The 24065-nt window shown below is 47.8% G+C and overlaps 1 protein-coding gene across 2 annotated transcripts in view; it reads right to left on the minus strand.

Annotated features, from left to right (window-relative positions):
- Positions 1 to 23915, minus strand: part of LOC121588546 (b(0,+)-type amino acid transporter 1) — a 24942-nt gene extending 1027 nt beyond the window's left edge. Inside the window, exons 1-11 of one of the 2 annotated variants that reach the window (XM_041906613.1) lie at positions 23801 to 23915; positions 11050 to 11175; positions 10229 to 10348; positions 10041 to 10142; positions 6702 to 6944; positions 4790 to 5060; positions 4490 to 4717; positions 4332 to 4428; positions 2048 to 2197; positions 1758 to 1926; positions 1 to 1168 (exon numbers count right to left, since the gene is read on the minus strand). The exon at positions 1 to 1168 is cut by the window's left edge and continues 1027 nt beyond it. In XM_041906613.1, the coding sequence (XP_041762547.1) occupies positions 1098 to 1168; positions 1758 to 1926; positions 2048 to 2197; positions 4332 to 4428; positions 4490 to 4717; positions 4790 to 5060; positions 6702 to 6944; positions 10041 to 10142; positions 10229 to 10348; positions 11050 to 11175; positions 23801 to 23840 (1617 nt within the window). In that variant the 5' untranslated portion in view covers positions 23841 to 23915 and the 3' untranslated portion in view covers positions 1 to 1097. Of the gene's footprint in view, positions 1169 to 1757; positions 1927 to 2047; positions 2198 to 4331; positions 4429 to 4489; positions 4718 to 4789; positions 5061 to 6701; positions 6945 to 10040; positions 10143 to 10228; positions 10349 to 11049; positions 11176 to 13001; positions 13623 to 23800 lie in introns of those variants that run through there. The other variant, XM_041906612.1, reaches the window with a different exon arrangement.
- Between the last annotated feature and the right edge of the window lie 150 nt (positions 23916 to 24065).

Consider the following 24065-nt stretch of genomic DNA (forward strand, 5'->3'; position numbering starts at 1 on the left):
GAGAGAGAGAGAGAGAAAGAGAGATTGGTAAAAAGGTTAACTGTGTGTTTGTCGTCTCCCTCTTATAGCATGATTTCCTGATCTTCTCCTTTACCAACTAAATAACCTCTGCGCCTTCGTGATAGTGCTGTCTTTATCGTTGTCCTCACGAAAACCAAAACAAACAAATGAGTGTTTTGTGGGGTGAAAGCAATTTAAAAAAAAAAAAAACATAAAAAACCCCTTTGAAAGTAGTTCCGAAAAGTTGTGTTCTCCCAATCGAAATTTCCCACCGTAAATGTTTGGCAACGCGTACAGCAGTCGGTTACAACTGTGGTCTGACCTTTTTTTTCCACCAGCTAAAAGAATCCACTCTTACTGGCGAAAGCAAGAAAGCTTCCTCTAACATCTTCCCCCAACCCATGCTGTTCCCAACCAGTACAATAAACACTGGATCCTTCCATCATCATCATCATCATCATCACGCTACGTTGCTCCAATAGTGTATAAAGCGAAAGCCATCAATGGTTATTGCCTTCAGGTAGACTTCGCCAGCATCATCAGCATAATAATGGGAGAAGGTATACAGTACGACAGAGTCCATTATTGCTATGTTTTTGTTGCGAATAAATTGCCCATATTGCTCGCGCGCGCGCGCGTATTCCACACGGCGTTGCGCCATCGTCACGCACAGGAAGAAGCGCCTGAAAGGTTAAGTACGCAGCGCATACACAAACACACACACACACATTTATAAACTACTGCTGCTGCTGCTGCTGATAGGACGTCGACTGCGACTGCTGCTGCTGCTGTTGCTACTACTAGAAAACTACTACTAACATAGCTAAGTATTACTAATGTCACGATCGCAATTGGGGGGATACCACGCGCAAACACGCGGGAGAAAGTTATGCGCTAGTAGTAGTAGTAGTAGTAGGAGTAGGTGGATGTAAGTTTGTTGACGATTATAGATAGACGACTTGTTGTTGCTGTTGTTGTTTTGTGCCATTTTGCTGCTGCATTGGATGCATCGAGCAGTGTTGGGAGGTTTTTTTCTGTTGCCCCGGTCTTTATGGTGGCGGCGGGGTATGGTATGGTGGTAGTGGTGGTATCCATTCCTAGTCAAACATTGCCATCGACGTCGTGGGCACCACCTCAAACAGCATTTGGAAGAAGAGGGTAACGTTGTCTGCAAAAAAAAAACGGAAGAAAAATACATTAATTTTGTTTTCTATTATTAAAGCAAACAGGTAATTTCCCCTAATGCACACAAAGAAAGGTGAAACAGAAGGGAAATAACTTTCAGTAGGCGTCGTTCAAGCGGCACAGTAAAACAAATTAAAATAAAAAAAAGCACGCGTTCAACGTCGCCTAGCAACGCATCGCAAGTAGCACCGCCGTCATACCGCCATTTTCTGATCATTTAATTTCTACACCTGCTGCCGCATCATTTGGGCATGGCACAATTGGCACGGGGGCATGATGTGCTTTCCCTCGGTTTGTGCAAAAAAAAAAGGTGCAACTCACAAACCTGCGCCCTATCAAGTTGTGCCTTTAAAAAGTCACGAGAGAGGCAAGAGAGGAAGGGTGTTTAATAATTTTTGCACCGACACACAATAACCTTCACGCGATGATTGCGGTGGGAAAATTGGACGAGGAAATGGAGGGGAGCGGGTGGGGGTGGGAGAAAGACCGGACGGAAATCAGAATTCTAGAGCTGCGAGAGTATGGTGGCTATTTTTAAAATCACACCTTCCCTTCCTAAACTGTCCACTTACCCATGAACTTTGGATGGTAACCGTAGTGCACGAAGGGTACGTAGAAGATCAGCCCAGCCAGTATGAACAGCACTGCGTACAGGTACTCGATTTGCGGCTTCTCGATGATGGGAGCCGCCACAAGGTAGCCGGAAATGACCATAACCAAAATTGGAATGATAAGTGGGACCTGTTCGAGAGGGAATGGGCGTGAAGAGAGAGAGAGAGAGAGAGTGAGAGAGTGAAAGGTGTGTGAGTGACGGCAGCCAGGAGCGGATCGACCGCCGGACGCCGACGCGACCCCCACTTACTTTGTAGGGTCGGGGGTAGTTCGGTTTGGTGTAGCGCATCACGATCAGGGCGACCATGGCGCCACCGTAGAAGATCCAGGCGGTGAAGCTGAAGAAGTCGATCAGCGAATCGATCGTACCGTACAGCACCATCGCACCGGCAATAAGCGACTGTGGGGGAAGAGAGAGAAAGAGAGAGAGAGAGAGAGAGAGAGAGAGAGAGAGAGAGAGAGAGAGAGAGAGATAGAGGGGTAGAAAAAAATGGGAAATTTTACTTTGAGAATAGATTTTTAACTAAAAAAAAAACATTAGGCAGAAACATTTAAAAACCCTACTAATTGTATTAAAAACTTCGCTCCAAAATTTTGATTTCACTGATACGATTTGTAATAAAACTGTACTCCTGTAGAAGTAGAAGCTTCACATGCTCTCCTGGTACCCGACTGATCGAAAAATAGGTCAGAAATTTTCGATAAAATAAAATTGTTTTCCGTTGAGCTTCCCAGTGGCATGCTCTCCTGTTACTTGCAGCACACCTAACGATACGAAAATTTGTGAAGATGAAATTTGTGGCCCGCGCTATCTGATGCTCTCCTGTTACTTTGTGTTGGACCAGGTCGCCATTAGAAAAGCACCATTGTGACCTGAAAATGTAGCCTCCTGTGTCGCATGATCTCCTGTTATCCAAGAGGGACCTTTTGGGATGGTTAAGTATCAGTTCCAGGACCGGTATGGGTTCATGACCAAGTGTGGGTTTAGTATCAGTTCCAGGATTGGTATGGGATCATGATCGGTTCCAGGACCAGTCTGAAGTCCGGTGTGGATTCATGATCGGATCCTAGACCGGTATGGGTCCATGAGCAGTTCCAGGACCGATATGGGTTCATGAGCAGTTCCAGGACCAGTGTGGGTTAAGTATCAGTTCCAGGATCGGTATGAGTTCATGAGCAGTTCCAGGACCGATATGGGTTCATGAGCAGTTCCAGGACCGATATGGGTTCATGAGCAGTTCCAGGACCAGTGTGGGTTAAGTATCAGTTCCAGGATCGGTATGAGTTCATGAGCAGTTCCAGGACCGATATGGGTTCATTAGCAGTACCAGGACCGGTGTGGGTTTAGTATTAGTTCCAGGATCGGTATGGGTTCATGAACAGTTCTAGGATCGGTATGGGTCTAGTATGAGTTCATGAGCAGTTCCAGGATCGGTATGAGTTCATGATTGGTTCCAGGACCAGTATAGGTTCATGAGCAGTTCCAGGACCGGTATGGGTACATGAGCAGTTCCAGGACCGGTGTGGGTTTAGTATCAGTTCCAGGATCAGTATGGGTTCATGAGCAGTTCTAGGACCGGTATTGGTTCATGAGCTGTTCCAGGACCGGTATGGGTTCATAAGCAGTTCTAGGATCCGTATGCGTTCATGAGCAGTTCTAGGACCGTTATGAAGTTTAGTATCAGTTTCAGGATCGGTATGCGTCCATGAGAAGTTCTAGGACCAGTATGGGTTCATGAACAGTTCCAGGACCGGTATGGATTCATGAGCAGTTCTGGGACCGGTATGGGTTCGTTACCAGTTCTAGAACCGGTATGAGTTCATGAGTAGTTCCAGAACCGATATGGCTTCATGAGCAGTTCCAGGATCAGTATGGGTCTATGAGCAGTTCTAGAACCCGTATGGATTCATGAGTAGTTTCAGGACCGGTATGGGTTCATAAGCAGTTTCAGAACCGGTATGGGTTTATGAGCAGTTCCGGGACCGGTATGGGTTCCTGAGAAGATCCGGTACTGGTATGGGTTCTTGAGCAGTTCTAGAACTGGTATGAGCCTAGTATCAGTTCCAGGACCGGTACGGCTTCATGATCGATTACAGGACCGGTATGAGTTTAGTATCAGTTCCAAGTCCGCTGTGGGTCCATGAGCAGTTCCTGAACCGATATGCGTTCATGAGCAGTTCTAGGACCGTTATGGGGTTTAGTATCAGTTTCAGGATCGGTATGCGTCCATGAGAAGTTCTAGGACCGGTATGGGTTCATAGTCGGTTCCAGGACCGGTATGGATTCATGAGCAGTTTCAGGACCAGTATAGGTTCATGATCGGTTCCAGGACAGGTATTGGTTCAGTTTTATTGCCAGTATCCATATGAGTTCAGTATCGATTGCGGGAACGATATAGGTTCAGTATCAGTTCCAGTAACGGTATGGTTTTGAGATCAATTCCAGGACCGAAATAGGTTCAGTATTAGTTCCAGCTTACTACATTTGGACACTCCATTGTTTGTACGTCCACCCAATCTGCACCCTTACTTACGTGAAAGATTAACCCAGGCGCCGGCGTTAGACGACGAACGTGCACGTAGGACAGTATGTCCAGCAGATGCCCCTCGCGGCTGGCAGCAAAGCAGAGTCTGTGAAGATAAACACCAATGTCAGCACCCGAACAGCTTGATCCGAGCGGCTTCAACCTACCGTCCCGCCGCAAACAGCGTGCCGTTCGCGCTGCCAAACGTACTGATGGTGACGCTCAGCGGCATCAGCCACGCCATCACGCCCAGTATGCGGTTGCCGAACGTGACCGCGACCGCTTCCGACTCGATCATCTCCGTCGGCGACATGGCGGCCAGGTAGGAGACGTTGATCAGCGCGTAGCACAGCGTCACCAGCGGGATGCCGATGATGATCGAGCGGGGAAGATTTCTGAAGGTGAAGAAAAACCAAGGTTACGACATCGGCACGATAAGGAACAAGCTACACCTCCGCCGTACGTACTTGCTCGGATTCTGGATCTCCTCCGTCACGTAGTTCAGATTGTTCCAGCCGTCGTACGCCCACAGGCCGGTGTAGAAAGCGGTCGCGATCGCACCCAGCGACGGCGTAGTGCCGCTAAATGCATTCTGCAGATGCTGCGTGTTGCCCTGGCACAGCTTGTACGCACCGCCACAGATCACGATCAGCACCGCGATCAGCTTCGCCGACGTAAACACGTTCTGCACGGCCATGCCCAGGTTCACGCTGTAGCAATTCACGAACAGGATGCTCACTGATGATCGCGGCGGGGGAAGGTACGACGATCGGGCGAACATGAAAAGGGGGTAAGCGGAACGGAAAGGCTCGATTAGCGACCAGCTCGGACGACTTCCCTTTCCTGCACGTGTGCACACACGGTAAGCCCACTCGGAGACGACGCGACGTTTGCTGAGGATGAGTTGAGTGTTTTGCTTTCGACTTTTTCTCCCGCTCCTCTATGAATTAATGTGCTGTGAACGTGTGTGTGTGTTTGTTTGCAACAAAATTATAACAGTAGAGGGGAGGGTTTTAGCAACAAGGACGCCAGAGAGTCGATTTAAAAAAAAACTGTGCAACAAAAGATTAATGAGATGAGGCGGTGATGATGCGAGTCTTGGGTCTGATCTGCTGTGTTGTGATTCAAAATAGAAATAAATTCACTTCTGCACTTGAGGTCGACAGAAATTCACTAAACAAATATCAAAATACGTCATTGACCTGATAAAAAACAGTTTTCTTAATCAGTTAAGGTTAAATCACAAAAAGAAGTTGTTCAATTTAATTTTCCAAAATTCACACGGATGTAGAAAATGTTCTTTTTGTTCCTAAAATGAAATACATTTGTTAAAACAAAGAAAAACTCGATTTCCATTTAACCAATCCACAATTGTTAGGCAAAATGCACAAATTAGTAAGCAACGAAAACCACATCTTGAAAGCTTTACTTCACTTGTTCCTACTTGTAGCCGGATAGTGGATGGATGGTGATGATGATGATCATGGTGGCAAATGAAAACTGAGCAAAAGAAGCATTTCGTCCCTCCGTTCTTCTCTTCCAGTGCGGTATAACCCGCGTTTGCTCCGGGTCAAAGGTGGCTGGCAGGAAGGATCGACGTACGCATGCACTCGAGCTAGAGCAAGAGCCACACCAAACACGAGAGATCGCACACACACACACACACACAGCCGTGGACGATCCAGGATTTGGCTGTGGATGACCGTTGGTCCTCTCCCCTGCCCTCCGCCCCATTTTGCGCGGGGGAGTGCACGTACCAGATGCTCGGCGGATTCTACAAGAAGAGAATACTTTAAAGCAGCAGAGTCAAGATGGTCGCAGAGAAGACTGTACTGCCTTCCGTCGATTACTCTCTCTCTCTCGCTCTGTCTCTCTCTCTCTCTCTCTTTCTCTCTGTTCGCTCTCTGTTTGGTGGACTCTGTAAGCCACGCTCATGCGGTGTGTGCGGTGTGTCCTTACTCCTTGCTCAGTGCTCCACATTGGCCCCCCGGCAGGACTGCAGGATCGGCCTCACGAACATAATGTCGGTGCCTGTGTCCGATGCTCTGGAATGGAATGGGAACGGTTCTACACACACGACTCTACACAACAAACCACCGAAAAGCGGAAGGCAGCGGAACGAACCGAAACGAAACGGAATGCGCGCGCGCGCGCACACACACACACACACACGGGCGGAAGGTCCCGGAAGGCGAAGGATGGGTGCCGGGAACGAGCGCGGCCAAAACAATCGGCCAACAGTGTAACGCAAGAGCAGCCGCTCTCATGTCTCTATACTCTTAATCTCTCTGTTTCTTTCTCTCTCTCTCTTTCTCTCTCTCTCTCCTGCTCCGGTCGGTCGGTCGGTATTGGACGGCCAGCGTCTTGTCGCGCACTTACCGATCGCAAGGATCGCAACCATCTTCACCACGCTCAGCGGCGGATCGCACTCGGACACGAACGCCTCGACCGCGTACTGCGCGAACGACAGGCAGATGATCGCCATCTGGGACGGCTTCAGCACCAGCGTCGACACCCACGAGAACAGGAAGGCGGGCCAGGCCCCGAACGCGTCCATAAAGTATGCCCATTCTGCTCCGGACGAAGTATTCATCGTGCCTAACTCAGCGTACGCCAATGCACCTGGTGTGGAGGGAATGCAACAAGAAAAACAGCGTGGTAAAGAGATGAAAGGTGAATGGGGGGGGGGGCGAGTGGAGGATTTAGGTAAAAGTATTCATTTTGTTTTAATATCTCGTGGTTGGGTGGATGTATGCTTGTGTGTGTGTGTGTCGTTGATTGCCTGCACCATGTCTTACCGGCCCCGTTTGGCAGTGCGACAAGTGCATGCTTCCGCTGTGCGCCGATTTAATTACTGTCAGCGACGCGTTCAAGCGGGGCACAAAGTTCCCAAACGATGCCATTTTGTCCCCTTTTTGTGGCCGTGTTTGGCCCGGGCAATCGGTAACTTTTGCTCGTTCGTTTTAATAGCATAACGAGAGTGGCAACGGAGTTATGGGCCGTTTAGCTATTCGTATGTTAATAAGCCGTGCTCCCGTGTATCACCGCCCTCGCGTTGATCTTTGAGGCTTGAATTAAGGAAGAATTATTACATTTTTATTACCACCGTTGTGTGCAGTCAGCGTCCACAAGGCAGCTTTATTTAATCCCGTTTAATTTGCAGGGATGTGTTTGCGAAAACTGGGCAACTTATAACACATGCCCATTCAAATATTTTCTTCAATCGAAGGCCATTGCATTATCAATTCCGGCATAACAAAACATAACGAAGAGCGATAGAGATAAGTAGCTGACTGTGCATAAATTAGACGAGCTTTCTCAACTTTCCGAGCACGTCTTTGACAACTTTCCCGGACAACATCTCCAAAATTGGGACCAAGTTTTTGATCCTTGCTGAGGCGCCACTTTTCCAACTATCGTGCGCATGTACTTCGCTTTCGGCCCGAATGTTATCGAACTTGCTTCCCGACGCAAAGCTTCTCTCTCCCACCATAAGCAAAAGTTCAAAGTGCTTTAGTACAGAACAGGGTGGGGAAAAAATGCCGCACGCCTTCACACATCAATCAGAGAAACATGGGCGTGCAAGGATTATATATATATATATAGACCCGCACAACATTCTTTTTGCAATTTATTGCACTAATCTCGTCACGCTGTTTCGGGCAAGTTGAAGGGATCGAGCGAAGGCAGTACCCTGTGGTGCTTCTTGATTTGCAGCCCCATATGATACTACGTCATACCCCGTTACAGCTCGTTCGCTATTAATAAGCCCCTTTTCTCTTCGTTACTGCTGGTTCGGCTAGCAAATCCGGGAACGAACCCCCGGCAAGTGGCAAGCGTTGATCGTTTGCAAATTCATGTCTCATCGTAAATTTATTTGTAAATATTTACTGTAACGGTTGCGATAGAAAAGTTTCGAGCCACAAGACGACCATTTGGCAGTTGGAAAGAGAGAAACTTTGCGTTCATCTTTGAAGGAGGCGTGTTTTTTTTTTTTTTTTGCAATTTAATGTTCAATTGGCATTAAAAGTGTGGTCATTTTAAGCTTGTATTTTATAAAAGTAGATTGTTTACATAATAACACTTTAGTGAATTCTAAAACGCACCTACCAATGATTGCGAATTTAAAGCAAATCTCTTTACAGGATTTCCCACGATTTATTGGTCGGTTCCCATCAATTTTTGGTTCCCATATTTATTTGGTGCGTTCCCACGATTTTTTGGTCGTTTCTCAGAATTTTTTGGTCCAATTGTATTGATATCCAATCGGAAAATACCAAAAAAATATGAGAACGAACCAAAAATCTATGGGATACGACCAAAAAATCGTGGGAACGCACCAACAAATTATGGGAACTGACCAATAAATCGTGGGAAACCCTGTATATTGCAATAGTTTATAAAAGACTAGGCGTCTCCATGTTGTTGAACCAATATATTAAAAATATAAGTGAATTAACATTTAATTAAAAAAAATAGTTTCGATACAGTTAAATTTACAGTATGTAATCTTTTCATATCATTGCAAATGATAAATAAGCTGCAAAGATAAGATAAAAATAACTCCTTTCAAAAACACTTAATACTGACGTGCCTGTTTACACGCCCGTTGTGATGGTGTTGTACAAACATCGTTAAGTGTAAAATTTACGTATTCCCCCAAACCGAACCAAGGCGAGCCCACCCCGCCGTTCGTGTGAAAAACTGTTCCGCTCATTGAGGAAATTTAAATAAGGCGTAAAAATAATGCATCACATTCTAGAAGGAACCGCAACGGCAAGATTTATCACCTCCCTCCTTCATACGAACCAGGGAGGAAATGATCGTCACAATTCACAAAACCAGCCCCACTGGCACTCTCGCACCGGCCACATTTCGCGTCCATCTTGCGTTGATAGCGCAAAGTCGTCCACCGTTTGACCCGTGTGTGTATGTGTGTGTGTCGATGATTTGGCCTTCTTTTTCTTGCTGTGACCGTTTATGCGAATAAAAGATATCGGCTGTCGTTTTAAAAGGCGCTATTTTTAGCTGCAATTATATCCCGATGGCGTGACACACACAATGATACGACCCGAGCTGGCGCGTTCTTAAATGCAACAATTCTGCGTTCCCTGCGAGTTGCATCACTACCGATCTGCGACAGGTTGATCGATAAGCGTCAACACAGTGAAGCATGGATCGGAACAAAACGGACATAACGATCACCTGACGACCCCATTTGGAGGGAATGGACGGAATGGACCGAAGCGGACACACTCAGCGGTGAGGCAAGTGACGCACGTACGTACGTGACAGCCGGCAAGCCATGTGATTCTGTTGCATTCCTCTTGGATGTCGCCTGCTTCCCCCCTTCAAATTTATGTTCCCAATTCTTTGAGCGCCCATTTAGGGAGGCTTTTTTAAGGGGAAGAAGCAGATAATTTTCCCACCATTTCAAACGAACGATCCCATGTTTTGGTAAATTGTTTGACAGTCTGTCAACTGCCTATGGTTTCGGCATGATGACGCAAACAACCGACCGACTAAGCTGGTCACAAGAACAGTGTAGAGAGTAGAACTGCTGTCTATCGCAGTCGGGAAATTTTGAATGTGTTTATTATATCGCAACATTTGTATTTTGTAGCTTAAATCGCATTGTTTGTAAACCAATGTTTGCGGCGAACGTGTTTTGTGTTGTGAGTTGAAACGAGTTTTCATGCAAAACGGAGTAGTACTTACCTAACAACGAGAGCAATCCACAGGCCATCCAAATGATAAAGCTCACACCAATGGAACCAGTTCGCACCAGTAAACCAGATGGCGACACGAAAATTCCGGACCCTGGAAGGGAGGCAAGGTATTAGCGTATCAGACAGAAGCATTCGACGCCAGCTTCGCAGACCACCGCCACAACTACGACTACTTACCAATCATGGTACCGACAATTAAAGCAACCCCACTGAAGAGTCCCACCCGTCTCTTGAGGTGAATAGCGTCGTTCTGCGCTGAGCCCGGCCCCTCCAACGCGTCCCGCATCCCCCCGGTCCCTGGAAAAGAGAGAGAGTAAGAGAGACAGCGTCGAAATTATGTTAAATAGCGGTTGCCGGGTATACTCGTAGTGGATGTTTGATTTCGAACAACTTTCGCAAAGATCGATGAGAACTATTTTGAATTGCGAACAGTACTTTGATCCTACTTTACTACTTACAGCTTTGGTATGCAATTAAATACAGAGAACTATTTTTGTACATTTACTGTTGTGCCAAAACAATCTTAATAAAACAAAACAACAACGGAAAAAAACATAGCAAAAATAGTTTCAAATATTCCAAAAATAGTTTTCCTGCTAACAAATTAGAGCCAGCCGCCCATCCGAACAGCACTCAGGATCCGGATCCTGTTAAGTGGTACGGCGGAAATCGTTCAAACTTTATCCTTCCCCAATTAAAAACAGAGAAACACACCACTCGGGCGGAATGCAACGAGTTTGCCGGTAAGATAATCTTCGCGATGCCGCTGGAACTGTACCGGAAACACACTGAAGTTCATGGCCATTACGCTGCTTGAATGAGCAAGGCATTCATCGTGCGCCCGCTCGCTCGCTCAACAGTTTTTCCCATCATTTGCACACCATTAAGCAAATTTCCGTGCGCGGCACGACGAGCCATCCAGCGGGATCCCTAATCTCGGATCGCGAATCTTGCGCGATACTACCGCAAAGTGCCCTCCCCCCTCCACCCCCACTTACCTGATGAGTCGGTCTCTGCCGTTTCGGACGTCCCTCGCCCGAGAGTCCCGTTGAGCTGCGCTGTTCCGTCCCCGATGCGGGAATTCCAGTCTGTCTTTGATACATCTTTAATTGATCCACTGTGTCCTGTGGACGGGAGAGCAGAGAAAAGCAAAGATGTAACGGTTAGTGCGGATAGGAAAGAGGTCTCGAATAGGAACGAACGTCTCATATGCACCCTACGCGCCCATCGTTGCGCAGTAACACAGTCATCGCAGCTAATCGAACACAGTGACAAAGGATGCAACATTCCTGCCATGCGACATCAATCTTTCAATCGAAACAGACGAAACCGAACAGCCAAACACAGCAGACGGTTCATGCCACGATCTGGGGACGTGTTTTCATGTTAATTATGGCACATGTGCTTGATGGGTGCTAATTAATTTGCCCGAAGGATATATTTAACAGAGTCACGGATGCCACCACATCCGTCCAAGCCACTTGAAACCGGTTCGCCATCGCCAGCGCGCGGTGCGGCGGGAAGGGGGTTCTCGTGTTTGGGGGATCAATCCACACACACGCACGCACACACACAAACAGAACATCAAAATTGATCTTAACGAGTTCCAATCGGTTCACACACAATCGAGGGACTGGCGATCGCGTTATAATTTGCCATCAAATTGGAACTGGCGGACGTGCTGTGCGGACGATGAACTTTGCCGGGCATGTATTATGCCTCCAGCATCACTGCTCGCAGGAGGATCTAACGCGGCTCAGAAGGTCTCTCCAACAGCATACATTTCGATCGGTCGATCGGGTAAATCATTGAGCGGAACACGATTAGAGCCGCAACTGGGAATAGCAACAAACACATTAAGGTCTTTTGCTAAATATCAACCCCTTGGCGCGTGTGCACGTTTTATGCTGGTGTTATGGAAGGGGAGCACTACTGCGTACGTTCATCTTGTTGTTGTTTTCATTGGCATGGTTCACACTACGAGTTGGCGAGCTGTAATCTCACGATCGAAACCATCACCACCACCACCACCGGCCATGAAGGATGGCCTTGAACCATTTGTTATTCTTCATTTATTTCGCGTCACCTACGCAACAGTATTGAGAAAATTCTTTTTTAAGCAGTTCGTTTCGATTTTGGTTTAAAAATATTGAAAACGCGAGATGGCGCATGGAGGCGCCTAGTACTTAACGGTTCGGCCGGATTACGGCACCTCCAGACGCATAAGCTTATTTCACCCTGACCCTACGGACACTGTCCCACTTTTTGTTAAAAGGTAGACAGACCGAGACAGAGAAAGATATCGACCTCGTTTACACAACGCACGCCGGCATATTACATTAGGTGACCGCTCAACACGAGGAAGACAATGGACGCGCGCTGTGTGTTATATCACCAGAAGCACCACCACGTCCCAGATGGCTGGTTGGTCAACGGAATGGTACATCAACACTCCACCGAAACATACACACACATACACACACACACATAGAGGAAGAGGATTCAGATTGTAATCACTAAAACCACCCTGAATCGCAGTTGGAATAGTGTTCCGTTTATCGTATGTGCGGAAGAAGATAACTAGATCATACAAAGACACACACACACAAACGGTCACACCAACCAAGCCAATATCAGACACAAAATGGAGCTCAACGGCCGTGCACGATTTTCACACTCCTGTCCTAATGGACGTACATCCATCATCGCCCGATCGGTTCCGTCGCAATTGGCAATTGTTTCTGCCGCCAGCTCACGCGAGCCGATCTCGACCGGACGGACAGACGAACGGACTGTTTGGCTGTTTGGTTGAACCGCCTGGCTATTTTAGTCCATTCTTAACCTAACAGCCGGCTAGTAGGGCACCACAACCCGAACCGCGGCCCGACGGATCCTCGCGCGGAAGCGAACGCGTCCCTGGGGAGGCAGAAAGTCGATGGAAAACACGCACCTGCATAGCCGTTAGTGCACTGTGTGGGAGTTCCCGTACCGGCCGCCTGTAGCTGATGTGCGTTGCGCCCTCCGGCATCGTGGTCTGTCGCTGCCGAGAAGAGCTGAGAGATTGAGCTGCGCATGGCATGAGCGTCCGGGAGCGAATTGGCTATCCGACGGGTGTGTTGGTCGGCCGTGATCGCGCGGGCAGAATGATGCGGGATGGTGTGATGGCGTTTTGTTCGGTGCTGGCTTACTAGGTTTACTACTGGCACACACTACACACGGGCAAACATTCAACGAGACACGCAACGGAAACACTTTGTCGATGCGGAGCACGACCACGTGGCGCAGCAATTATCCGTCTCTAGTCGAGCGGCAAGACACGTACCACACACACATACACATACACAGACACAAACACACACAAGAAAGAGACAGGAACATATACGCATACACTCCTCAAACAATCAGTGATTGGCGATCACTCCCTTCTCCCCTGTACCTCTCTAATAGAGAAAGGAACCGATCTTAGCCGAACTTCCTAAAAAGCTTCGAAATGGGACGAACCCTTGCCCAGGATCCCCGAAAACTTTGATCTAGCTCCGGTCGGGTACGAACTTTAACTGAAAAGATTTCTCAGCCGCGATTTTCGTTTTTATAGACCGGGCGGTCGAGCAGCCCGAACGAATGAGATCGTCCCCAAATCCCGTGCAAGACAGAGAGAGAGAGAGAGAGAGAGAAAAGAAAGAGAGAAAGAGAGAGAGGGAGAGAAAGCGAACACACGAAGGAGAGCAACCCGAGACGGAATCGTCACACTCACAGCCCGAAACGGTACCGAGATGGTGCCATCGCCACCGGCTGCACGGTCCGCCAAACTATTCCGCAGAATTGCCAAACACCAAGCGCGCCGAACAACGGTTGTGTTTGTTTGTGTGTGTGTGTGTGTGGTTGTGGGATAAGAAGTATTTGAACTTCCCCCTCCCAGGAACCGTTAGCCAGTGGCGGGATTTGTGGCGAGTTCAGTGGATTTCAATCGGTCAAAAATAGCCTGACTTGTCTGAGAGCATGACAGCGCACACCGTGTGCCGTGCGCTGTGGCTCTCTGTGCAAACGCGATCATGTGGCGCCAGTACGTGGCGGTGTGCGCGTGTGGGGATCTCGCTCCCGTTCCCTCTGCCCTACCCTCGCCCGGCCAGACTAGTCTCGCAGGGGCGTGAGAGATGCATCTGCAGGTGCAGCAACAAACATTACACGCACCACGCTTCAACCAGCGAAAGGTTGAACACACAAAACAAGCAAACCACACACCTGACGCACACGTCATCGGGGTAGAGTATTTGCTCGTTAACAAGTACCGGCCACAATCCATGTGTGAATAGCCTCCCCTCCCCCCCCAAACACACACACACAAGCTGGTACACTTCGAGCAAGAGACATTTTAACAGATCAAGTCGACAGCAGTAAACACGCTTAATATTGTTAAACAAACTGATGATGATGATATTTAGCGACCGCGATCATACGTTTACACCGTATCACATGACGGCATATTAGCTTAATGTTAATGGTAAATAAACAACATGACATGATCATCACCGATCACCAAACTGGCTACGGCATTGCCTACATCTATAGCTTCTCGTGTTTGTATTGCTTTTGACATGAATTGCTGCTTTTGTATGATTTCTCTCAACAGAGCAGAAAACCGCCTGCATGTATGCAAAGGGCAGCACAAAGTTATCTTTTTAATGATTCCTTTAGCAAAAAAAAGAGTAGCTATTCATGCTATTCTTCCCAGTTTTTCTTTTACCACTTCACACTTCACCCAAAACAAACCCCCTCCTCTCCCGTTTCGAACATCACACTCCGATGCGTGCAATCAATTGCTCGTAACACGCTATGGCACCTGTCAAATTCGGTCGCCCCAATGTCGCCCATAACAATCCCGTAACATGGAAGCAAATTGCTCGTAAAAGGTCACTCTAAAAGCCACCAACCTCCAACAAACCCCAGGGATGGTGCCATAATTGATACCGTCAGCAGCGCAAACGATTCGATTCGCTTGGTGAGTAGTGACCATCGGTATCTACCCTCATCGGCGATGTTATCATGCTTTTGCAGTCAACCAGTGATTATAAAAAGGATGAAAAGAGCACTTTACCATCAACCTGCTCTGGCGGCTGGCTCCTGGGCGTCTTTCCGGTTCTTTTTTTTTGTGTTGCCGGCCAGATGTCAAACCGATTTCAACACCTCTCAGTGAAGCCGGTTCGGTCCGGTGCCTGCAGCATCCTCGCAGCGGGTTAACTGGTGTGTGTGTGTGTGTGTGTGTGTGTGTGTGTGTGTGTGTGTGTGTGTGTGTGTGTGTGTGTGTGTGTGTGTGTGTGTGTGTGTGTGAGTCAGCTTGTGACCGTAGGTCAGCACCAGCTACGCAGGCAACAAGGGGCAAACCGAATAAGCCCGTCCTAAGCAAGCAATTGGACACGCACTACACCGTTGCTTTTCTTTCTTTTGTACGCCAACAGCACCAGAAGTCACTGTGCCACACATATCCGGTGCACATGAATTAATGAACCCGTCATACCCTTTCGCATAACATCGGTGGAGGTGTTTGGGGAAAGAATTTCATTCCTCCCGTGCAGCAACAAAATCGTATGTGTCGGTTGTGTGTGTGTGTGTGTGTGTGTGTGTGTGTGTGTGTGTGTGTGTGTGTGTGTGTGTGTGTGTGTGTGTGTGTGTGTGTCTGTGTGTGTGTGTGTGTGTGTGACGGTACTTTTCCCTCAGTTTAACGTATCTTGGGGGGATTTGGACCGGAATGTTCGGACAGCTCATGCTCTGCTCACGCTATGGGAGAGTTCGACCGTGCGTATCTCGTCTATTTTGGGAACCTCGTGACCTACCGCTGCCTCGCCTGGCCGCTTACCCACGATTCCGCTTGTCCGCTTCCCCCTCGACATTGGCCTTCTTCCGTTCTTTCCAAGGTTTTACCACCAAGCCGCACCGTCTGTCCTCCCTACGAAAGACACACTTTCTTACGATTTCATGCAAGATAACAAAAATGTTTTGGGGAAACGGGGGAAAAGATCATCGCCAACACCAGCGAGCAGCTGAATGAAAAATGATCTTCGGACGCATTTGTCACGCCCAAAAGGCTTGTAAGCTTCAGCCCGTCGGTAGGCGGATGATTGTGTACTAATGTTTCCCTTTTAACTGTCTGTTTTTATTCCCCTTCGGGTAATGGGCACGATCCCTACGAATCATCTTGCAGTCCCGTGTGTTGAACGTTCAAAATGAACTTGCACATTCCTCCGAGGTTCGAAGTGCTATTTTCTTCCCCCAATTAATGATTGTCGTCAAAAAAGGGACTGAATTGTCATGTTTATTTTTTTTATTTTTTTCGGTTTCTCCTCTTTGCTTGCCGCGTCCTTTCGCCGATCTGGTGTTGAATGCACATGACGGATGGGAATGGGCCTGGTACGGGTGTCTAGTAAGGGCCAAGAGTAATTATAAAATTAATCCATCAACCAGGGCTGGTTACGGGCTGCGGCTAAAGCGGACCATTCCCACCGGTGCATCCATTAACACCCATTCCACCGTTGCACACATTGATGGGACACAACAATACAGCGCGATCCGATTCAATCGTAATCCTCATCTTGTTGGCTCTGTTCTGGTGCACACACACACATAAAAACACCATAATCCAAGTGTTTTGTTTTGCGAACCGTTTTTCCGCCCAAAGTCGCTAGAATAAAACAAACGGCGTCATTCAGGCGCAACGCAACGTGTGTTGTTATTATAGTTGCGGCTCTGCGATCGTCACGAGCTATTCCGCCGAACGGTTTGCGAACGGTTGGCAAACATCACCAAAAGAAAAACAACAACAATTAAAGTATACGCTTTGCCCCTACTGGATTGATTTACGATAGTTTCCATTTCTGGCAAAGGTAAGGGGGAAAAGCACCGGGGATTTGGTAATGAAATGGCCTACAAAGTCAATATCTGACGTCACATGCCATCGGAAAGACACGCACACACGCACACGTACAGCGCCATGTGGTTCTACCGCAGCTCGAGTCATAAACTATAAATATCGCCGTTTTCAATCACGCTGATAGTGCTAGTAGTGTTTAATAATATTCTCATTAAGAAAGGCGGCGTTGCCCCATCGCATTCAAAACTTTTCCCCCACTTTACGTGAACGCCAACAATGACACACACACACACAAATGCATGGAGTGTCCTTTTGTTGTCATTGAGCATTTTCACAAACTTACATCGCAATTTGCCAGCTGTAAGGCACGCTGCTGCTGCTGCTGCTGCTGCGATGCGTAGAATAAAACTTTCGCTTGGCGAACGTGCGGTCACAGGACGAGGATAGGCAATGCAAAACGAGCTAGAAGCATTCCATACATTACAGCTCGTTTCCGGATGCTCTGGTGGAAGCACTGGAGCCAAACAACGATTGAAAGAGCGAGAGGTCGCTCCTAGCTGAGAGCAAATCACAGCGGCGCTAGAATAGAACAGCGGTTTCGATTTCCAGTTACACAGCAAGCGTAAGGCAGAGAAGTCCCCGGCAGTCCCCGGTTCAGTGTCCTTGAAGCGTCGATCCGGACATGCTCCTGCACGCAAGCACTACCACGTGGAACCGGCCATCGCGATACGCCGGTGAGTGTGCAGAAGGGGAGCGGGGAGACGCGTTCGGCAGGCCGAACGAGGCGTGCACGTGGAAGCGGCGCCGAAGCAAGCACACATTCCGAAAGGATAACAAATTCCATTCGGTACACCGGTCGCTCGGCAAGATGAACGGAAAGATGGGAATGAGAGGAAATGGGGAGGAGGGCCAAACTCACTTCTCACATTCTCATTCGCTCCCGCGCGCTCTCTCCATCTCTCTCTCTCTCTCTCTCGATACGAGGGAGAGATCGTGAATGTGCTCTCGACGGCGCAAGTCCACAGAGAGAACGTGAGGAAAAGCACAAGAGCGGTGAATTTGATTGCCGAAGCTCTTTCTCACCGCTCACCACTCACCGAGGCGGGCGGCTGGCTCACGGTTCTCACTTCTCACTTCCTGTCGGACGGATGGAGGCGCCCATTCCGCTTGGACAAAGTGGAAACCGTTTGGAGCCGTTCCGTAGAGGAAGGATTGCAATTTATTTTTTCTTACACTCGAACGCACACGCACAATAGGGTTTGCTGTAGGGTCGCTCGTAGTGAAATTGAAATCCAGGATCATACTTTTTGTAGGGATGTGTTCACACGCACACATTTTTGTGCGTAGTTGTTCACCGACAATACAAATGGACAGTTTTTTTTCTGCTGTGAATTGATAAGATTCTTCTGTTTTACGATTTTACATTTCCGTTTTTTTTTACATGATGCTCAAAGCCACCACCACGAGACTCGAAATGACGCAGCTCATTATCAACCAACGAGTAACGGGTTTTGCTCCCCTTTGCAGAATCATCATTTTAAAACAGTGTTTTATTTACAGAACTGCAATATGGGAAATATTTTTTAGTGACTTTCACAAAGTAATCATAATTGAAGCAGACGCTGTTAACAGGCTTATTCGATCGTTTTACAACACCCACCAGACATTCCGCATGGATCCGCACCAGCAGTTCCGCCTCGTCCGCCATTGCGAACGATCGATTTAATTAGATTAGGATTTTTGCACATCTCCTCGTCCGTACACGAAAATCGAATAGCTTTCCCACTGTAGTGTGCCGAGGCTTCTGTGCTATGTGAAGCTTCGGTAGCATTGGTACCATAAGGCTAATGGACAGGAGTGAGTCCCTGCTGGCGCTAACACAATTAACAGATTCGTAGAATCATTGATGTATTGAATGCAAAATTTGAAAATGGAGGTAAGTAACAGGCAAATTCATACATTTGCTAACCTGGGATGAATATAATTGCGCTGAACAAAATAAAAGGAAAATACAAATGAAATATAAAGCTTCTGTTGCATGGAAACACGTGAAATATGATTCCATTGCTTACCATGGACATCTGTGTGTGTGTGTGTGTGTGTGTCACACATAACATACGCCGTTTGGCGACTCATGGCTCATGACCAATTAGTGGCATTATTTTCATCTCGCGGAAATGCAATTGCACCGGCCCCGAAATCTGACACCTGTCACACCCTCTCCCCCCACCCAGTCTGCATCGAACTCGAGGTGAGGAGCGACATTTTGCACTCGTTGTGGGAGAAACCGTGATGAATGGAGCCATGCCGTTGGCACAACCACACAAAACAACCTGTTCCACATTATTTGTCGTTCGCTTTTCTCGCATCCATTCCGTTCTGCCTCTCATCCACTTCACTCTTTACCTGGCTTCCGGTAGCAGCGGAAATGTGCAATATACGCTCTATTCATACAGCTGAGTGTTTCCCCCCCCCCCCGATTTTTTTGAAGACAGCTTTTCCCATTTCACGTCAGTCAGAAGCATTCCGCGTTCCAGGTTGCGGCCAATAAAATGTCATTCTAGCGCACCAGAAAGGACATGCAGGAACGTCGCTTCTTGACTTGCCATGTATAAGAAAAGAAGAAAAAAAAACGTCCCGAGAATGTTCAATTAATGGTCAGTTCGGTGGCAAGAAACCTTGCACCTTTTACTGACGATAAGGAAGCTGATGAGGCATTCCGTTGTGGAACGAAAACGTCACCACAGCCATGAAACATGGAAGACATGGTAGATTTTTTGAGCTTGTTCAATTTTCAAATTGGCGTGACATAGAGAAGGAGAAAAAACGGGGAAAAGGGGACACACAGCCCTCCAGTTTTACACACCATTGCATCCAATCAGATAAATTCATTGCGCGTTCGTCTCTCATTTCGTGCCAGTAAAGAGTTATGGCTTGAAATGCGTTATGCAAGACACACCATCAAACACACATACACATACACACTCACACATACTACGCGGTCGAGAGCTGTGACCGTCCGCAGACGATTGCCATTCTGTAAGCCAGTGTCTGGATAGCAGAGATTTCCTGCGACTGAATTTTCGCCCAGCCACAATCAAGTGGAGTGAAATGATGTTGCGCAGGCGTCTATTGACAAAGTGACAACAACCCCGACAACCACGACTCGGGGAATGGGAAGGCGAGGAAAGGATAACGCAATTCGTCAGTGCTTGTGCGGTGCGCATCAAAGAGTCGACAATGGGTTGCTCATAAAGCGAAAAAGTTAAGTCATTTGAATACACAAAACCAAATGCACTTCGTTTTATTGCTCCGTCGACTTGTTTGTCTCCATGTTGATGCGTTTTTTTGTGCTTTCCTAGACAAACGGGCGCTAAAGCAAAGTGCCTTGGATAATTTATGTTCTTTCCATTACAAGCTGCCGAAGGAATGATGATAAATGATGCATCAGGTTCAAGATCAAGTACACAAGCCGGCCAATGGAAAGCTCACGTTGAAAGTCGCGCACGGGCGGTTCGTGTCGCCAAAGCTTGGCCACGTGTCCTCTTACATGGCCAACCATAGCGCACACATTAGCAAACCGGGGGAAGTTGATGGAGATTTACTGACCATCCCGTGACTGGCGCCACGGTATCGCATAAATACGATCTCCACGACACACAAGCTGGTGTTATTCAGGTTCACGGTTTAGCAAACGGTATGAGAATGAAAACGAACAAAAAAAAACACAGAACCTCATCCCCCTCCTTTCGGGCCATTTGACGCGCGACGATCGTGTTCGTCGGCGAGCGTTTTGCGTCGATTGGAACCAATTAGTTTTAATTGAACGTCAATTGAGCTAAACGCGGTTCGGAAAGCTGCGTATGGTGGACAATTTGGCATACCGCCGCCATGGTTTCTGTGTTCGCTGTTCCTGGTCATTCTTATTCCGGTTTGGGAGCAGATTTATGGCGAGCGAAATCTCGGGAGGGTAGTGGATCGGGACAGTGTCGCGACAGAGTTGCAAAGAAAGCACGCAAGGGGATACTATCGTCGTGATTGGTTCTCAATAAGTGTGTTGTCTGCCCCAATTTCGCCCCCGACCTGTACAAGCAATCTGGCGATGGATATTCATCTTCTATAGCGGACAGGATTACTGTGTCGGTATAGGTCATATTGTACATAGCGAATAATGGAAATGGTAATACACTTCTCCAGAACCATTCGCAGAAAATAATCGCTTCCGAATGGTTCAGGGCGAGCAGTAAGGATCGCTAGAGCACGTATTCGCCCGTCCAAAATGTGCAAAAACAAACCTTGAAACGTGCTTGCCTCGAGTCGCCCAAGGTGTATAGACGCACGACATACATCGTTGCACAAGCTACTGGAACTGCGCGACGCTGCCTCACACGGCGCGCCACTTAATGGCAAACAAAAACCCGTCCGCCTGGCAGCTGTATTGCTTCTCACTGGCGGATTTGTGCCGGATTTATGATACATGAATAATATCGTGTGGATCGAAATCAGATATCACTAATACGTAAGCAAATGTCAAGATTAGAGCGTGTGTTGGGAGATATTACACAAGGAGGAATCAAGGTGAAATTACGTTTCAGATTTTGTGCAAAACTAATAGGTGAATCGTGAAGAAAGAGCGCGTTGTAAGGTAGTCAATAGACACTTTTTCATACATTTTGCAAGCTTTCCGTACAGCTAAACCAAACAAAAAGCTAATCAACCAAAGTGAGTGTATATATCAGGTGGGCTTATGGTGTTCTTTCGCACTAATACATCGACACACAATTCGACTGTTTGTTCCATAACAAAATCTAGTATGCCTTGAAGTTTAAACGGTATCGCGCAGAAATGGTATGTGGCTCAGGCGGAGTACGAAGAAAGAAGCCAAAAAAACTTACGTGACGGCCAGTTCTTGGATTAAAACGATGATCTGAAGATTACTGGACTCCAACAAAACATTTTCTTCGCTAAATCTGATGTATAGGAAACAATTATTGAATACGTCCAGCCGGCAAGTAAGGAGCAGAGTACCAACCGAAGCAAATACGCTATCCATATTTAAAGTGAGGAACTTATCAGAGTGCCTGCCCATATATCCAATTCTTTCATTCAACAGACCTCCTATTGTTCTCAAATATCGGGTTAAATTTGGAAAATTTTGGATAGACTTAGGAGTGAGTGCATAGTAAAATCATCAAAGCATCTAGTTTGTTATGGATCCAACTGTCAAACCAGGTTTTCTGCCTATTTTCGTTTTTAGACAACAAATTGCACTAGATAAGCCCACCTAATGTATCAACTCAATTTGTAATCAACCTTGTCACAAACCTGCCAGAAGCTATTGTTATTCTCGCTGTCATTCCACATTCGTCCCTTATAGTAAGCATTTCCCATCAATGGCACAACCCATAGCAACCAGTTTTGCGTGCGGCGAACCGCCCGCACAATCCATTCATCAGTTCCGCGCCAATTGATCCTGCCAATGGTGCGTGGTCCGAGCGGTCACTACTACTTGGGGGCCGTCATAGAATTGCAAGATGGCGGCGTCGCCTGAATACTGAGTGGCAACAGCATTCCAATCATCAAGCACACACACACTTAATTGATGCTGCCCGTTCAGCAGCCAGCTCCACGCCGCTCAAAGCCTTGACCTACATATCTTGAGGGCACTTTTTGTGGGGCCAGCATTGGATCATCGGATCTAGCATTTGGCAAACACCGAAATGGCGCGTTTTCTTGCCGTAGTAACTGATACCCCTCACCCACGCTTTGTAGCGGGAACTAATTTCAATCCATCAGTGCAATTACCAACCATTTCCATTACTTTCGGACGCTGGTCCACGCTGATCATAATGTGGTGCGGGGGACCAACCCGATCCGGGGAACGCTTTTCCACGAGGTCGAGTGAAGGTCGCTCTAGAACCGAGCGGCGACAGTTGCATTCGTTGGGTAAGGCCATGTAAGGGGAGGATTACACCGCCGCATGAAGTCCCCCCCTCTCCTCCTCCTCTTCACCGGTGTTAGTGGAGCGTGGCAGAAGAGCGACAAAAGGGAGGTGGAAGGTGACTTCTCAAAGCGCTTCTCAGCCAAAGGCAGTGAGACGTTGGGGTCGCTTCTCACTTCACCGACTATCCTCGAATGTGAGTGTGTTTGCTCCCTTCTCGGTTCACATTTTTCACCAAATCCACCCCACCCCCCACCGAAGCGCCTATGTGTGTTTAACCTCACAAATCTGCTACCGAACTGGGGAAGCAAAAAAAGCCATACCGCCTTGCACCGCTTTGCGTCATTATCAAAAGGGCACCCCGCAAAAATTGGTTTACGGCCGGCTTTTTTTTTAGAGCAAACCACGCGGGTTCAGCTACATCACCGCTTCCGATCGGTGCTAATTGATGGAGCAAACCGGACCGCCACAGCAGCACGGCGGCAGTCAGTTTCGTGACGGGTGTCTTCGCTGTTTTATTTCGCTTGCAGTCCGTCACGCGCCCACAGAAAAGACGTCGCACGATGACGTCAAGGAGGAACAGCAGTTCGGCTTGGCCCGGGGGCTGGCACAAGCATTTCCACGCAACGGAACGTCGACGAACCGATGGATTTTTAAACTAGCATATTTCAACGCCCACTTTTGCAAAGCAATTCGAATGATGCAATCGACCGCCGAGCCGAGACACACACACAAATACACACTTGTTCCGACGATTACACACCGCATTTGCACCTGTTCGCGCGCCGAGGTTGAGAGCGATGGGCGTCTACCAGGAGACAACGTCACGCCACTCAAGGAGTGTTCGCTAATTTACACATTTCGATACAACAATGCCACTACACTACAGTACACTACCGTCCCTTGCCTCATGCTCGGGTGGAGGGGGGGGGGGTTTACTTACCGTTTCCAAATTGATTTGTTTGAAAAGCATGCTGAAACATGTCTTGCAGTCGATCACTTTCGATGTCTTTACTCTCATGTCACTCGGCACGGACTGAATGACCTCGCAGCGCGGAAAAGTGCCGATTATATACTCTGAGCCTACTGAGCGGTTACATACGGGTTCTGCTCGCCTGCTCAGCGCTTCTCTGTCACTCTCTGGACGGCTTCGCAAACGGCACGGCACACACTCACACCGAGATCGTCATCCTCAGCCTACTCATTTC

This window comes from Anopheles merus, chromosome 2R (assembly GCF_017562075.2).
Source record: "Anopheles merus strain MAF chromosome 2R, AmerM5.1, whole genome shotgun sequence".
In the NCBI taxonomy this organism is placed as follows: domain Eukaryota; kingdom Metazoa; phylum Arthropoda; class Insecta; order Diptera; family Culicidae; genus Anopheles; species Anopheles merus.